General features: G+C 43.6%; 1 protein-coding gene across 1 annotated transcript in view; it reads left to right on the top strand.

Annotated features, from left to right (window-relative positions):
• Nucleotides 1-18541, top strand: part of LOC124722572 (E3 ubiquitin-protein ligase RNF220-like) — a 685014-nt gene that overhangs the window by 554763 nt on the left and 111710 nt on the right. The window contains exon 4 of the mRNA XM_047247711.1: nt 6812-7041. Within this exon, the coding sequence (XP_047103667.1) occupies nt 6812-7041 (230 nt within the window). The remainder of the gene's footprint in view (nt 1-6811; nt 7042-18541) is intronic.

An 18541-nucleotide genomic window follows, 5' to 3' on the forward strand; every position in this document is an offset into this window, starting at 1 on the left:
TGATTTTTGTTTTCTTTCTTCATCCAGCACTATCTTGACGGAAAGATGAAGCAAGTAATCCTTAATTGAAGTAATACAGCAGCCAGACACTTTTTTGTGTAGCTTTGCTTTTGGCAAGATGTGTTTCCGGCTTTCACTTTGCTTCAGTTGGTATAAAACACTCATATTTCCGTAAGAATTACGTTTTTATCGACTTCATTTTGAACTCTGCAACTACCGTGTGCAAAATAACAATTCGCACAGCTACCATGTTTCCAGAGTTAATTAATAGTTAGGTGCAATTACTTTTGTTCAGTAATTTGTGACTCCATTTTCCGTCTTCATATCTACAGTGCAAACACGTTTAGCTTCACTGATGCTGCCCAGCATTCGTCATGCGGTCAAGTAATGCGTTTGTGTGTATCGGAAATTATATCTAAAGTCAAGTTACAATTTTCTTACCCATACGAAAACTATTTCAGAAATCAGTTATGTTTATGGACTTAATGTTGCTGACCTCAAAACTTGACGCTGTCTCTGCATAATCAAAATTTGGTTTGATATACAAGTATTTACTGTAATGAGTCGCACGAATCGTTTTACAGGTAGGTATTTTTTTAGTGAATTACAATGGCTGCATTACCAATTGACGCGAATCCTTATTGGTTTAATAGAGTAGTGACCGACTAGCATTGAGAGAATGATAACAAAATTATACAGAATGTTACTAAAGTACAGTCATTGAAACGTTATATTGACAGAGATGTAAATGTGTTAACGTCAGTTGAAGATGGGTGAAAGACCGAAACCGTCTTAGCCGCTTTTCTGTACAGCTGTATTTATCCTAATTGCTGTATTTCTTCAAGTAATTCTATCTACAGCCACGGAATTCAACCACCAATAACATGGGGACATTAAGTAATTATTTCCACAGGGTCTTATACGTTGCTGGAATGGCAGACAGATTCGTTAAAACGGGCGCAGGCACCGTAACGATTGTGTCACGAAACTAGTAAATGCCGGCCGGTGTGGCCGAGCGGTTCTAGGCGCTTCAGTCTGGAACCGCGCGACCGCTACGGTCGCATGTTCGAATCCTGCCTCGGGCATGGATGTGTGTGATGTCCTTAGGTTAGTTACCAAGCGAGGTGGCGCAGTGGTTAGCACACTGGACTCGCATTCGGGAGGACGACGGTTCAATCCTGCGTCCGGCCATCCTGATTTAGGTTTTCCGTGATTTCCCTAAATCGCTCCAGGCAAATGCCGGGATGGTTCCTTTGAAAGGGCACGGCCGGCTTCCTTCCCGAGACCGATGACCTCGCAGTTTGGTCTCTTCCCTCAAAACAGCCCAGCCCCAGCCTTAGGTTAGTTAGGTTTAAGTAGTTCTAGGTTCTAGGGGGATGATGACCTCAGATGTTAAGTCCCATAGTGCTCAGAGCCATTTGAACTAGTAAACAACGAGATATTATTGTAGAGTATCCCTACTCTTCGACGGGGTGGTTGTGTACAGATGAAACCTCGACAACTATCCAGTGGAAAGCATAAACATTACTGGTCGAGATATGAGAACTGCGAATATCCTCTCGCGTCATTTTCAACGGATTTTAGTCTCTGGATATTCAATAATCTTCATTATGGAACACTACTGTAAAGATTTAGTTTTGTCACGAACTTTGTGCGGATCCTTTAACAATAACGCAACTTTTATGGTGTATCAGGGTGGGCATTTTTGGCGCTACGTATCCCCTCCATTGGATTGAGCTTGCACATCCCTGTTGCTTCCCCTAATCGCTTCCGGCGAGTGATTGCGCTGTTCCCTGTCGGAAGACAGACGCCACTTGGCAGGGGAGGCGCTCGGATTCCTCCGCTGGCGAGGGCGGAGGACTTAAGTAGCGGAGAAGAGCGTTTGTTTACTCTCAGCGGCTGAAGTGTCCCGCATGGCGCCGAGCGGAGACACAAACAGAGCAGCGCCTCGCTGATCGACTGTCAACATTTTGCTTGTTTACTTACACGAATAGCATGAGCGATTAAATAAACGGAGCAGGCGCCCGCCGCGCCCAGCCGGCGCCCGCCACTTCCTAGCTTATTTCTCGCCTTTCTACATTTCCCCGCTACTCCTGCACAACGTTCACGTTGTAACAAGTTTCATCCAACGAAAGATCTGTATACCCGCGTCGTTCCCGTTGGTGGTGTGGTTTATCAGATCCGAAAGCTAGCAGAAACGTTGTCATTTCTGTGTTAAAAAGAATATTCATCCTTTTTTTCATCTTTTCCTGTTTTGCTGAATTGGTTGAAATTCGTTGCACTTGCATATGTAGCTACCACAATGGAATTATATCTTCTCTTCCTTCGTCAACACCACCACTGTCATCGTCATCTACGTCATTATGTTATTCATATTTTTGGCCAGTTGTGGTTCATACATGAGTTGCAGCATTGTCGCTGCGGCAGCGGAAAATTACTAAAAGACGCAACCCCAGTTGTAACGAACTCGCGATCGTGTAGTATAGACGTATCATTTTTTCGCAATAAGAGCAGATCTAAGTGACATTTTTGAAAACATTAACGAGTAAGAAGAAGTATTTGCATGAGCTCTGCACCGTTGTGTACGTGTCACGGATCAGATGGAATGGATCTGCGTTCTGACTACGCAATAATTCAGAATTCAGCACGCTTGTCTGCCTGAACCTGTCGCAAAGGTGATTTTTCTCGTCGTTTCACGGACTGTCTCGCGTTTACGCCTTACACTCATATCGTGTGAAAGGAACTTAGGCGATGGATAGTAATTTCTCTGTCTTTCTTCATTGTGCCGATGAGACAGATACCGAATAGTAAACCCCCTTCAGAATAATCTAGAGTGATATTCACTAAATCGTTGTTTTTACTCGATAATTCAGCTTTTACTCCAGAAATTTGGTTCAGCGGGCCGCGATTCGTTCAGGTGTTGATACGGAAACTTTACGAAACACTAGAAGTTTGAAATTCTGCAATACGCTCGATCGCACCAGTAAAATGGCGGGTGAGGCATCTACAAGTCATATAACGCAAGCAAAGTATTCTGAAGTATTAATACTACTGGTACGCTAACCAGAACTGGAATCGTACCTACAGTAGTCACTGTCATTGTCGTCAGACTGACCACAACCAAATCAGCCAAAATTTTTCACCTGTAGTGTTAAGTTCTCATATTAATTACTCACCGTTTGTCCCACTCTTGACACCTATGCTTTATTAGTGATAGGTAACCGCCTAAGTTCTTTATCTTTATTCTTTACTCACATTTGTTTTAAAATCGTCTTAAAATATTTACAGTGGCTAGAGTGTAATGCAAAGTGTCCTGACTAGAACGGTCACAATTCTCGTTGTTTTAATTATAGTAGAGAATTCAGCTTCGAACGACAGTGTCTCATTTTCAGATTGAAAACCTCGCGATATGATCGGATTTGTTTCTGGCACATAGTGTACATTCTTTGGCGTCCGAATTGTGTCCGTACTTAATATGAAATTCTGTCTGGCATTCTAACGGACCAAATGAAGAAAGATGGAAACATGTAAATATTAAAAATTACTCCATTCTGTGCCTTTGAATTGTACCCTAGAAATTTTGTGTATGTTCATTATCAGTGGTGTAGTACGATGTGTAATTGTATTGTGTATAAAGGTTTATATAAACTGAATGATATATAACGCTGAACACCCACAGTATCGATTGACAATGTGAAACAACATGTTCATGTGTTTACAATGGACTGTTTTCATTATCAATTCGAAACTTCGTAAACTTAAGGATTAAAATCGCCATGTTACCATAAGCTGTTACCGTAAATTTACTCTACGACAAGTCGGCCTACTTCCATCATTTTGTAAAACTTTTGGTTCTGCATATTTATAGAATATTTTACTGAAATTTAATAGGAAACATTAAAAATTAATTAGGAAACTAATCATTTCCCTCGGGCATGGATGTGTGTGATGTCCTTAGGTTAGTTAGGTTTAAGTCATTCTAGGGGACTGATGACCTTAGAGGTTAAGTCCAATAGTACTCAGAGCCATTTGAACCATTAATCATTTCCGCTAGTGTAAATGTCCATAGTGAAGTAATTCATTCGGTACGGCCACGAGTAAATATCAGTAGGATAGCTAAGAGAAAAAAATATTCATCATGCTTCTAATATGTGGGAAATATCTCCTTTTCCTGCATGTTGTATCATTATGTTTCTGTCGTGTAAAAATTTCTATTTTATTGCATAAGCAGAGTTATCAGTACAGCTCACAGTCGAGTTCTGTTTCGTCTTTTCAAGCTTGTGGAGAGGTAAGTGGGTGGAGGTGACTGATTAGTAAAGCTCACTACGCGACTGTGGTGTACTTCCTTCCAGCCACATAGACGGGACGAGGTATTCCTCACTCGTCTTCTCATAGACCACAGCCCTATGACGCATGGCTTCTTGCTCTGGCGAAAGCACCCTCCAATGTGTGGCGTTTGCGGCGTACAGATCACTGTGCGCCACGCTTTATTCGACTGCGTTTTATTTTCCGACCAGCGAGCCGCGGCTGATTTGCCGACGGATCTGCAATCTCTTTTAGACAATAATCAAACGAATGTGGTTAGAGTTTTAAACTTTCGTGAATTGTCCAACGTTATTACCATGATTTTAGGGAGAAGGTTTTAATTTGTTCAAAGGGTAACTGGCTCGCCATATTTTACGTAAGAGGCCAGCCAGTGACATTTTCCTGTAGCTTCCTTTTAGCTCCTTTCTCGTTTTACTTGTGTTTTAGTCTCTTGTATAGCATCTTTAATTCTTTCCCGTTGACTTGGCGTATATGATCACATTCAACTATTTTTTTCCACATTCGTTTCTTTTAATGTGTGTAAGGGTGCTGATAACATCGCCGTTTAGCGCCCGTAAGCACCAAACACATGCACAGAAGCTTGCGTTACTTTTCGACTAAATTTCTGTAATGTATAATGCGTGACACGTAACGTGTACTACTATAATACTTTACAAACGAATCACTATATGAATACAATGTTTTCAGAAAGTGGCAGAGAAAACGGCAAGTGACATTCATCAATGTTTAGAGTGAAATATTTGTGTGGTTTTTCGAGAAGTGAATACCAAAAGTGCAGGCTTTTCCCTCTATTGGAGCACAAATTAGAATAATGGCGCTGTGGTCGTTGACTTCACGTCTTGTGACTGAGTTTGCGAAAAGTTTGGTTGCAAAATTGACAAGTGCTCTGTCATTTTTATACTCTGAGGGCTGTGGGATGATTTCTTTTATGAAAAGATGTAAAATTTTCCCATTAAAGAAAGTTAGGCGTCTCTTTCTGGTATCACTTGCCGGAACACTTATTTCGATATCTTGCACTGCTCAAGAAGAATTTGGAACGTGTATGTTAGGTTAACACACAGTGTAAGATGGATTTAATTGCTATGACCCATAACGTTTCGCAGTGCTCGGGTATAGGCATTGTGGACGCAGTGCATCAGAAATCCGGTAAGTTTTCCGCTGAACTATACTCATGTAATGATGAGCCGAGCGGTTCTAGGTGCTACAGTCTGGAGCCGGGCGACCGCTACTGTCGGAGGTTCGAATCCTGCCTCGGGCATGGATGTGTGTGATGTCCTTAGGTTAGTTAGATTTAATTAGTTCTAAGTTCTAGGCGACTGATGACCTCAGAAGTTAAGTCGCATAGTGCTCAGAGCCATTTGAACCATTTTTGAATGATGAGCCACATCGGCTGGCGACTTTAAGTCAAATACATAGAAAGTTTGTCTTTTTTTTACTGGTCTTCGTACTGCGTTATTGCCTTCGATGATTATCTGGCCCTGTTCAATTACCAACGAACTGCATTCCTGTCGAGATATTCTATCCTTAGTATTACAGTTAGCTTAACAGATGGGGAGGAAGTCGCATACACAATGTGTAAAATGTGTGTTCTCATATTTTTAACTACTTTAGTGTTTCGTATATGAGGCGGTGATGGGGAATCGCTTAAAATGAGGAAACAAAGAATGTACCGTGGATATCGGGACACGAAGACGGCGCGCTACTTACGATTTGATAAGACTGATAAGGAAATCGGCCCTAGGAACCATTCCCTACCAGTCATTCACCCCTACGTATTTGGGGATACAAAGGAAAATATAAATTAGGATCAAATTAGAACTCATTTCACCCGAATAAGAGTCAAACGTCTTCATCATACCGCCACGTCGTTTCTCGGTCGCTTAAAAGTAACCCGTCAAGAAGGTTGGTGTACGAGACGCGCGTTGGTTAATTCTTTGCGTTGTTTCATTTCAGGTTTAACTTATCCTTCTCGCCGTTAACTAATGCAGTGCGCGATACTCGTTCGCGAAACACATATCTCGCGCATCCAAAAGTGGTTCAAATGGCTCTGAGTACTATGGGACTTAACTTCTGAGGTCATTAGTACCCTAGAACTTAGAATTACTTAAACCTAACTAACCTAAGGATATCACACACATCCATGCCCGGGGCAGGACTCGAACCTGCGACCGTAGCGGTCGCGCAGTTCCAGACTGTAGCGCCTAGAACCGCTCGGCCACCCCGACCGGCTCTCGCGCACCCTCTACTATTTTTGTTGCGTCATTTGATGTCTCAGTATCGATTTATTGATTGAAAGATGTTTCAAGTACTTTATTAAAGTAACTCATTTGCAAGTTTATTTATTGGCAGAGGGTAAAAGAAGGCAGTTAAATTTTTTCCGCAAATGTCATCAAATGCGAGTACCTACGCAGCTCATTCTGAGGTGGTCAGGAGTTCGAGCGTAAAACAAGACTGCGACTAGAGGAGGCGCGTGCGGGTGTTGCAGGGAAGAAGAAGCTGCAGGCGGAGGCGTCGTGCTGCCCGGTGTGCGGCGTGACGCTGCGCGCGGGCGAGCTGGAGGCGCACTACGCGCACGAGCTGCAGCGCCTCTACAAGTTGGGCGGCGCGCGCGCCAGGCGGCCGCCCCCGCCTCCCCCGCCGGGGCCCGCTGCCGCCGCCGCAGCCGCCGCCGCCGCCTCTGCCTCCGCCGACGGCACGCACGAGGGTCGCTGGGAGGTACGTGGCACAGGCTCGCTGGAGATAACTGCGCTCGGCGCTCGATAGTGACCGTAGCTCCTCTCTGTGTGTGTGAACGTGTCCTATCACGGAATCCCTCACACAGAACTCTAAGGAGAGTGGAAATAGCCCATACTCACGCGCTGATTGCATTGGATTTCTGTATGTTTTAGAATTTACGCGTGGTAACGCAAAACGTTATACGATATCGTACAATAAGATGTCCTCATAATAAGCTGACGATTAAAGGTGCACTACATCCCAATCGAATACTGGCATTTCTTACAAACTCCTAACTTATTTCGATGCTACAAATACAAATATTCTCTTTTCCAACTTATCGTGACAGGTGAAACTGCGCCTCATCTTCGTACGACATTAATGCTCTTCTCCTACTTCACCACATCATGTCATTTCACAAACAACAGGTGACAATCAATTTTGCTTTAATATCCATACCACATCCATTTAACTAGGGTTGAACGACAATGTGGACCGTTAGGTCTGTTATTTCAAATGATCATTCACGACATGTTTTAGTACAGGAACATTGGAATCATGTAATGTGTGAAATCATTTGTGTGCCACAGCTGCCAACATACATTTTCACACTGAAACTTCAGCACGATAAAATTTCCTGACACGACTAATTAATCTGATACCCAACTTCCCATATGAAACAATAATTAACAGCTGTAAACTCTCTAGACTGCCAGCTCGCTACTGCTGCTGACTCATGTGCATTGCGGAAACGTCAACGGCAAAACACCAAACACTGTCGCAAGCAATTACAACTTTGTACCTCTGTGCACAGCTGTGGTGTATGATTACCGATATGTGCAGCGAGAAAAACAATTAACTCAATTAAAAATGTCAAAAATAAGATACACTGCACGAAAATAAATTAGTACACCCATTTAGAGGCTTCCAGTTCACTCAAGTGGCAACCGTCAATATGGAGTACATGAACTGATTAGATTTACAGACGAAAAGCACAAGCGGTTCCGAAGTACTAGGTATCAATGTATGCTGAAACACCCATATTAATGCGTGGTGTAGCTTCCACGGGCGGCAGTGCAGGCGCTCATGCTGGCATTCAGTTGATCGTACAGATGGCTGAGATATTTTATGCCACGTGTGCTCGACCTTTTCACGTAGTTCTGTAATCATTCTTGGCTGCCGAGTCGCACGAGTAATTTCTTGTCCCAGCATATCCCACACATGCTCGACTGGCAACAAGTTCAGAGATCGTAGGTGAAAGAGAGTTGTAGCTTATCGCATCCCAGACAATAAGGTCGCGGGTAGGGTCAGTATGTCTTGGACGAATGCACTCTACGTCGTACTCGCAAACGACCATCACTTGCGTGCATGCAAAATTTGCATTTATAGTTGAAGACCACGAGGCGCAATTGCATCTTCCAAGTGATCCTCTGACGGCACCAGTCGAGGCGTGCACATCAGTGCTCTGACGTGAGTGGAAGACAAGCTAGAGGTGTGCGAGTCCGTACCCTCACTGCTAATAACCGGTTCGCAACAGTTCTTGTTGACACATTTCGGTTTACAAGCCCTCTTATCTGTGCAGTGTTAGCTGTGCGATCTGCCACTGATACCCTTACAATACGACAATCCTGGCGGAAGTCTCTGCTGCGTGGACGTCCAAACCCTTGTGTACGGGTGTGAGAATGTTCACGTGACCACTGATACCAGCATCGTTGCATAACTGGCGTAGCACGATCACTTTCGTGTGGCAGTCGCCCGAAACTACCATCTCGCCACTCGAAAGGCCACAATTTGACTCCTTTCAAACTCGGTCAGTCGATTATGGGAAGCACCAGTGCGTCTCTGTGGCGTGGTTGCCTGCTTTCTTCACACGTCTGCACCACATTGAGCATTCTGGCTATGAACATTCGATATTAAAGGGTAGCCACCGGTGGAGCAGCAAGCACTCGTTCTGGGTACGGTAGTTGGGTGGGATGCCCTAATCTAACAGGCTCCTTAACAGTCAGTTCCTAATGACGAGCAGCACCGCCGTTGGCGCGGCTACTAGCGCCGCCTGGTGGCCTAGTGTTGCAGAGGCCTACGTGCTGGCAGAAGACCAGTATTCATCAGTACGTATAATTTGCCTGCTAGTGGCTTAGCACATGATAGCGGCTTTGTTGTAATAATTGAAGCAGAGAATATTCAGCGACTTGATACTAGAGCACATTATACACTGAAGAGGTAAAGAAACAGGTACACCTGTCTAACATCGTGTAGGACCCCCGCGAGCACGCAGATGTCCCACGACACGGGGTGGCATGGACTCAGCTCATGTCCCAAGTACTGCTGGTGGGAATTGACACCGTGAATCCTGCAGGGCTGTCCACAAATCCGTAAGAGTACGAGAGGGTGGAGCTATCTTCTGAACAGCACGGTACAAGGCATCCCACATAGTCTCAATAATGGTCATGTCCGCGGAGTTAGGTGGCCAGAGGAAGTGTTTAAACGCAGAAGACTGTTCCTGGAGCCACTCTGTAGCAATTCTGGACGTGTGGGGTGTCGCAGTGCTCTGCTGGAATTTCCCAAGTCCGTCGGAATGAGCAGTGGACATGAATGGATACAGTTAATCAGGCAGGATGCTTATGTACGCGTCACCTGTCAGAGTCGTATCTGGACGTATCAGGGGTCCCATATCATATCACTCCAACTGCACACGCCCCACACCATTACAGAGCCTCCACAAGCTCGAAAAGTCTCCTGCTGACATGCAGGGTCCATTTATTCAGGAGGTTGTCTCCATACCCATACACTTCCATCCGCTCGGTACCATTTGAAACGAGACTCTTTCGGCCAGACAACATGTTTCCAGTCATCAACAGTCCAGTGTCGGTGTTGATGGGCCCAGGCGAGGCGTAAAGCTTTGGGTCGTGCAGTCATCAAGGGTACACGAGTGGGCCTTCGGCTCAGAAAGCCTATGTCGATGATGTTGCGTTTAATGGTTCGCACGCTGACACCTGTTGATGGTCCTGCATTCAGATCTGCAGCAGTTTGCGTACGGGTTGCATTTCTGCCACGTTGAACGATTCTCTTCAGTCGTCGTTGGTCCCGTTATTGCAGGATCTTTTTCCGGTCGCAGCGATGTCGGAGATTTGATGTTATACCGGATTCCTGATATTAACAGTACACTCGTGAAATGGTAGTAGGGGAAAATCCCCACTTCATCGCTACCTCGGAGATGCTGTATAGTGCTCGTGCGCCGACAATAACACCACGTTCAAACTCTCTGAAATCTTGATAACCTGCCATTGCAGCAGCAGTAACCGATCTAACTACTGTGCCAGACACTTGTTGTCTTATACAGGCGTTGCCGACCGCAAAGCCGTATTCTGCCTGTTTACATATCTCTGTATTTGAATACGCATGCCTGTACCAGTTTCTGTAGCGCTTCAGTGTATGTGGCATGACTGGGGAAACCTGTGCAGTGTCATGGACTACGTTGAGAGGAAGACGAAGAGTGACTATGACCTGTCGCATACTCCTATTAACGTCCATATGTTTGGACGGAATGTGTCAATAGTCGATATGTGTGGAGAAGCAACGCTGTAATTAACTTCTGGAGACACGGCCATTTGTATTAAACATACAACCTGTGTGAATTGTACTGTGCGTTAGCGATTGCGACAGAAAGAGCTGCTTGTATACGTGTGTTAGACCTCCATTCTATGACTATAGGCTACTTACGTGAGCATAGTGTAAATGTCAGTCAGAGCAATGTATGAATTCTTATATTCAAGCAGTGTCAAAGCATGCAACTGTTATCTCCAATCAGCTTAAAATTCGTAGAAGCGGAGTTTACGAATTTAATATCTATGTTTTTGCTTCTACAGGGTTGAATGCGATTCAGGCCTAATTTAAAGTGTATAGGAACCAATTATTTGCAAAATACTGCATAACGGAATGATTGTGAATTAGTGACTACGTATATATGTAGATATAAATAAGTAATCATATTTCGTACAAAATGCTTCTTATTTTCACCGCCGAGCGCTGTGGCCGAGCGGTTCTAGGCGCTTCAGCCCGGAACTGCGCTGCTGCTACGGTCTCAGGTTCGAATCCTGCCTCGGGAATGGATGTGTGCGATGTCTTTAGGTTAGTTAGGTTTAAGTAGTTCTAAGTCTAGGGGACTGATGACCTCAGATGTTAAGTCCCATAGTGCTTAGAGCCATTTTTTACTTTACTTTCTTATATTGCACGTCATCGACGGGTCTGATGACTCTTTTTTCCTTTTGCAACAAGTTTCGATTTTAGCTTTGTTAATATTTTCTTTTGACGTCAAGTTTGTAGCTTTAATTTGTCTAGTCTTACGTCTGTTTGTTTGAGGGTCGAATGTAGCTGGAAAAGGTGAAACATTGTTCAGAATTTTCGTAGGGCTGACTTGCTTCGTTTCATTTGAAATCACAAGGTCAAGTAGAACTATCGTCTGGTTTTGTAGAAGGTCCTGGTAGAGGTGACGTTGCTCTCCTTTCAGGGGATAGCGCATTTTTGGCCACATTTGTCTGCCGATGTAGAGCCTGTGGATCCAGTAGTGAATTGCGGCTTGGAAAACAGAGCTCTTTCAGTTGATTTCTGGCTAGATGACTGGATTATACTTGCTCTAGTAGGGGAACATGGAAAGGGAGAAGAGGTTATTTCGTGGAATGTTTGTGCAGATACGTTGATGTTATCATTTCCTGTAAGTTTATCTGAATCACTTCTAAAAACGTAATGTGGAATTGCATTAGGATTAAACGGGTAGATTCCCGTTGCCTTGCATCCAGAGACGGCGTTCCCCGATGCTGCAGCTTTTCCCCAATATCTTGTAGTAGCTCACTAAATTTCAAACTTCCTCGCTTCCGATGTGGGTGATTCCTCTGACATTTTTCAACGGTACTATAAACATGAAGCTTTAAACATTTGTAGGCAGGTCGGTACTGCTGCTGCAGATAGTGGGTATAGTGTAGCTAGGGAGGCACATTAAAATGATACTATTCCTGTCGGCAAACTCCAACAGCTGTACCGTGCCAGAGTGTGAAGTATGGCCATCCAAAATCAGTATAACTGTTCGAAGGGGTTTGCGAGGCACAAAATGATCCCTTAGCCATTCAAAAAAAATCTCAACATCATTCACGTAGACAGATTTCTCTGACATGACAACCTTACTTCCAAGTGGCTTGTTGTCTCCCCCCCCCCCTCCCCCCCCATTCTTTTTTTTGTTAACTCCCTTCATGACAACTCAAGGTGGAAGAAACATCCCATCAGCATTGCAGAATGCAAGTACTGTAACAGTGTCTCCTTTTTCTGACGAAGTAATTACAGGAACTGTTTATGACCCCTTTTCAGCTGCAACAGCGCCTGGTCGGTTTTTTAACTGAAGGCCTGTCTCTTCCATGTTAAATATACTTTCCAGTTTATTGAGCAACCAATTTTATTCCATTATTCTTGAAAGTACGTTGAAATATTCCATGACTTCCTTATGATTCAATTCCTGGTCTCTGGCCAATGAAACGCCTTCAGGTTTTCACACACTTCGATCTGGATATAGAGATAAGAACAGTTGTAGCCAGTCGTAACGTACGTTTCATTTTTCGTTATTAAATTTATGATTGATGCCAAGCCGCACAGCAAAATCATAAGCTAGACGTCGTACACAGTCGCTCGTCAAGGGAAAACCATGGGCCTGCCTGCGTGTCCCGCGGTGGGCAAGTCGTTTTGCACCGAGTGGCACAGCGCACTAGCCACACAACCATCAAATATAGACACTGCCGAATGGGATCTGGTTCCTACAACCAATGTTATTCCGAAAAGAACCAATGTGTCTAACAGATTTAAACCATTGCCTATGAAGTAAATCACTCCCATAAGTACAGTTATGTGCACGGAAAAGAAAATTGGAAGTGGAGGACATCGAAGTCAAGAAACGAAAACTGGAGTATATGGGGAAGACAACCACCATAAAAGAAGATTATAAACTGCAATTGGAAAAAGAAGTAGCTATTGCAGATGTGCAAGCAAGGTTTACATATGGTTTTAAGAACAGTGTGTGGAGAAATCTGGTTACGACTGGGGAATATGAAATATCTGAATTTACACTAAACAGCATTGGAAATTGGTCGTGTGTTGGGGTGCTGGCCGAAAAGGATGGATTGGAGCACGTTTACCACATTAAAGGTCACACGAAAAATCTGTTTATAAAGCTCCACTTCCGTTTGGATCTGCTTAAAAAGGATGACTACATTGTATGGAAACGAGATGGTCTGGACCTTGTACACTTGTCAATTAACGACCTTTTACAGAGCTAATACGAACGGAATAATTACAGTTGGGAGTGTCCCCCAGAAGAGCTACCAGATACATCCAGAAAGACGTAGAGTGTTTTAATAACTGTGTCATGCGGGAAACAAGGGACAAAATTAAAATTCCAGAATGCTCTCAGCTGGAATAATTGCAGGGGGGAACACAGCTAATTGTCAAAGCCATAAAAGAGAAAGAAATTAGATATGTGTTGGAATTCGAAAACATACCGTATTTGCATGAGTCAAACTACTTGTTGGAGAGAGAATTAAACGATTCACATGTAGATTTAAACTATACATTAAAAATTAGACCGAATGTTCTTAAAACTGTACCAAACAAAAATAAAGAATTATTGTCTGTGTGTAAATGTATACACAAAAATTAATAAATGGTTTTGTACGTGAATATTTGTTTTCTTATTCTCTGCCCTGGAAACAATGCTAAGACGTTTCCTATTGAAAATGATCTACGTATGTGGGAAGTGGGCATGTGAGTTAGTCCTGCAATGATACTGGAAGCTGCGAGAAGAAGAAATAGTTCATTATTATCAGACAATATATGCTGTTTGAGTTTAGCGGGAATACTAATCTTGTTCTGTCTCTCTTAACACACCCTGAGAGGATCGGCTTCGGAAACGTATATTTTAAACAACTCTTTTTGAGCCAAAGTATCAGTTTTTGCAGGAAATGCCGCACAGCACTGACGAAGTAACCTACCAGTCATTTAGCGAAAACAGTGATATTTCACCGCCCGAGAAGTTAAAGCCAAACAGTGTTTTCATATTTGATGGCGTCATAGTGTAAAGGACTGGAAATCCCGGAAAAATGTCATCGGAAGCGTCAACAGCAGTAAAATGCCTAGGCGGAAGCACCTGGTGGGAGCTGAAGAAGACTGCATAAAAAATTGTTCAAATGGCTCTGAGCACTATGCGACTTAACTTCTGAGGTCATCAGTCGCCTAGAACTTAGGACTAATTAAACCTAACTAACCTAAGAACATCACACACATCCATGCCCGAGGCAGAATTCGAACCTGCGACCGTAGCGGTCGCTCGGTTCCAGACGAAGACTGCATATATCTGGTTCAGAGATTCATTTGCTGGAATGTTAAAGGAAGTAACTCAAACACTGAGGACCGACTGGTTGGTGAGCGAAAGCAGAAGAATATGTCAGGCTCGAAATCATTTGCATGGATTTTTAAGGATGCGTAATTCACCCACTAAGAAGTGACAGTGTAGGAGACGAGTGGCCGAAATTCCCGTCGGTATGTCATCTTGTGACTGTGGCACTACAATTCGGATCGAGGTGTAAGAGGCACTAAGACGACTGCTGTTGCTGGAGGAAACATCGACAATGATTTGGTCTGGCCTGTACTTGTTGATTAATTGGCTCTCGATGTGCTATAGTCGGATAAGCGTTTAGGTATTGGCTCAAATGGCTCTGAGCACTATGGGACTTAACATCTGTGGTCATCAGTCCCGTAGAATTTAGAACTACTTAAACCTAACTAACCTAAGGACATCACATACATCCATGCCCGAGGCGGGATTCGAACCTGCGGCCGTAGCGGTCGCGCGGTTCCAGACTGAAGCGCCTAGAACCGCTTGGCCACTCCGGCCGGCTGTTAACAATCTCCTCTTAGCTTATAAGTATATACACTGACGTGATAAAAGTCATGGCGTAGCAATATGCACATACACAGATGGCGGTAGTAATCCGTACACAAAGTATAAAGGGGCAGTGCATTGGCAGAGCTGTCATTTGTACTCAAATAAGTCATGTGAAAAGCTGTCCCATGTGATTATGGCCGCACGACAGGAATTACACTCTGAATGCGGATGGTAGTCGGAGCTAGACGCGTGGGTAATTCCATTTAGGAAATCGTTAGGAAATTCAATATTCCGAGATCCACAGTGTCAAGAGTGTGCCGAGAATAGCAAATGTCAGGTATAACTTCTCACCACGACAACATGGTGACCGACGGCCTTCGCTTAACAATGAGAGCAGCGACGTTTGCGTAGAAATGTCAGTGCTAACAGACAAACAGCACTGCGTGAAATAACCGCAGAAATTAATGTGAGACGTACGACGAACATATCCGTTACGACACTGTGGCGAAATTTGGTGTTAATAGGACATCGCAGCAGACGACCGATGCGAGTGCCTTTGCTAATAGCATATTTCCTACAGCACCTCTCCTGGGCTTGTGACCGTATCGGTTGGACCCTAGACGGCTGTAAGACCAGGATTTCATTTGGTAAGAGCTGACGGGATTGGGTTCGTGTGTGGCACAGACCACACGAAGCCATGTCAACAAGGCACTGTGCAAGCTGGTGGTAGCTCCATAATGGTGTGGGCTGTGATTACATGGAATGGACTTAGTCCTTTGGTCCAGGTGAACCGATCATTGACCAGAAATGTTTATGTTCGGCTACTTGGAGATTATTTGGAGCCATTCATAGGCTTCATGTTCTCAAGCAACAATGGTATTTTCGTGGATGACAGTGCGCCATATCACCGGCCCACAATTGTTGATGACTGTTTTGAACATTTGAAATGAATGATTTGGCCACCCAGATCGCCTAATATGAATCCCATCAAAGTTTTATGGAACATAATCTAGAGGTCAGAATGTGCACAAAATCCTACACTGGTATCTTCATTTACAGTGTCATAGTTGGGGTGTTATCATACAATCTTCTTTACTTGTCTGCCTATCCTTCAGAATAGTGCCCAGTGTCATTTCCCGTACAATGACAGCTTTTCTCTTCCCTTGCTGTCTAGCGGCGGAATGCAGAATTTTTATAAAAATGGATTGTCACTTCTGACAACTAAGACTGAGTTTGGGCACTGTTGTATAACATTAAGGTGTCTAGACATTTGTCAAGGTAATTTAGGTCCTGTCTGCCATTATCATGGCTCCAGCTTCTGGCAGGAGTGATCCGTCACGGCCATGGACATCGTTAACGATATACCGTATGTGAGACAGCAGCGATAGTGGTATATCATGAGCTGGTGTGTGCGATCCCATTTACTCGTAGACTTGTAAGTAACAATAGTTTCTTTGTTGATTGTTCGGTCTAGTGTTTACGTGTTTCTTCTTGAAAAAGTGGGAGAAAATCAGTCAGAAATCTAACTAATTGTAAATTGCAGCCGGATGGGGTGGCCGAGCGGTTCTAGACGCTACAGTCTGGAATCGCACGACCGCTACGGTCGCAGGTTCAAATCCTGCCTTGGCCATGGATGTGTGTGATGTCCTTAGGTTAGTTAGGTTTAAGTAGTTCTAAGTTCTAGGGGACTAATGACCTGAGAAGTTGAGTCCCATAGTGCTCAGAGCCATTTGAACCATTTTTTTTTAAATTGCAATGGGAGGTGGTCATACATTGGGGTGCTTACAGATAATGCACTTGTTTTTAATACACTATGACATCGCCCATGATTATTGCAGGCTCAGGTTCCTCATAGCAGTAGATTAAATAATGCACTATGGTAACTGGTTAGTCTCATTTATATGTGTCACTGGTTGTCAATATTGAAACGTAGGAGAAAGATCCATCAAAACCGGCAACATTGCAATTAAAGAGGTTAGGAAAATGTTATAGTTCTTTCTCCAGCGAGCTGTCACTATACATCTTCATAAAACGTTTGAAGGACAGGATGTGGCTGTGAGGAATATAAGAACAATTTTTCTCACGCCGGAGGTTCGAGTCCTCCCTCGACCATGGGTGTGAGTGTTGTCTTTAGCTTTAAGTTAGTTTAAGTGGTGTGTAAGCCTATGGACCGATGACCTCAGCAGTTTGGTCCCTTAGGAATTAACACACATTTGAACATTTTTAAGAACAATTTTGTTGTAAATGTGACTATTTACTTATATCTGCATGTATACATTGTCGCTATTGTAGAATCATTCTGTTCTGCAATAGTTTGCAAATAATTTGGGTATGCTCATGGGTTAACAGTTGCATGCCTTGGCACTGGTTGGTTGTAGAAATTTGTACATTGTTCTAACTCAATCATGTTTACACTATGCTCATGTAAATAGCCTATAAAGTCATAGAATGGAGCTCTAACGTACAAATGGCAGCGGCTCAGCCTGTCACAATCATTAACGCACAGTTCACACAAATTCACTGTAGTTAACACAGGAGTTTATTACAGTATTGCTTCTTCATACATATCGACTATGAACACCTTCCTTGGCCAGCCGGTGTGGCCGTGCGGATCTAGGCGCTTCAGTCTGGAACCGCGTGTCCGCTACGGTCGCAGCTTCAAATCCTGCGTTGGGCATGGATGTGTGTGATGTCCTTAGGTTAGTTAGGTTTAAGTAGTTCTAAGTTCTAGGGGACTAATGACCTGAGAAGTTTAGTCCCATAGTGCTCAGAGCCATTTTTGAACACCTTCCTTCCAAACTTAAGGATGTTAGTAAGAGTATGTGACAGTTAATAGTCACTTATCATCTTCCTCTTAATGTAGTCGGTCATACTGCATAGGGCGCCTCTCTTGTACCACATATGCTGTACTCGAGTACCAAGATGTTAGATGTTGAACATTTCTACCTCAGTTATTACATCAAATTCGCTATCAGTTTCCAGGACTACTTTCACGTGTTTAGATCGATTTGCAACTAAATTATGTGTATTGACTAACACTTAACTGGGGTTCAGCTGGTTGAGGAACCTCCAACAGCTGCTGCTGCTGCTGCTGCTACTGCTCTTGCTCTTGATGCTGAGGAGCTGACAGTAGTAAGTCGATCACCTGCGTCGCCAGGATCAGCATTTCAACTAGTACCGCATCATGGACACTTCGCACTGTTGTAAAAACTAACTAAATAAATACATAACAATAATAATAATAGTATATTAGCGATTAAATATGGACTAATTACTTACTTTTGAATATGACAGTCTTTTGGTTCTGGCCAGTTTCAGTGTCAGATCTCTGCTGTCGCTTCATGGTGATCCTTTCACTACAGCATACAGAACAAGTATGATGAGGCTCATGCATTTGAATTTCCAGTAAAAAATGGGGAAGGGGAACTTCATTCCTATTTGTCTAGAGAGAAAGGAGGTAGGGGAGGAGCAGATGACCTTCAATTTGGTCTCAGAAACCGTCACAGTTCGCTGAGTGGCATGTGTGGGACATGTGACCTGCATCAGGTTACATCATGTCCTTGATTGTACTATGTACAA

Source organism: Schistocerca piceifrons, chromosome X (genome assembly GCF_021461385.2).
Source record: "Schistocerca piceifrons isolate TAMUIC-IGC-003096 chromosome X, iqSchPice1.1, whole genome shotgun sequence".
Lineage (NCBI taxonomy): Eukaryota > Metazoa > Arthropoda > Insecta > Orthoptera > Acrididae > Schistocerca > Schistocerca piceifrons.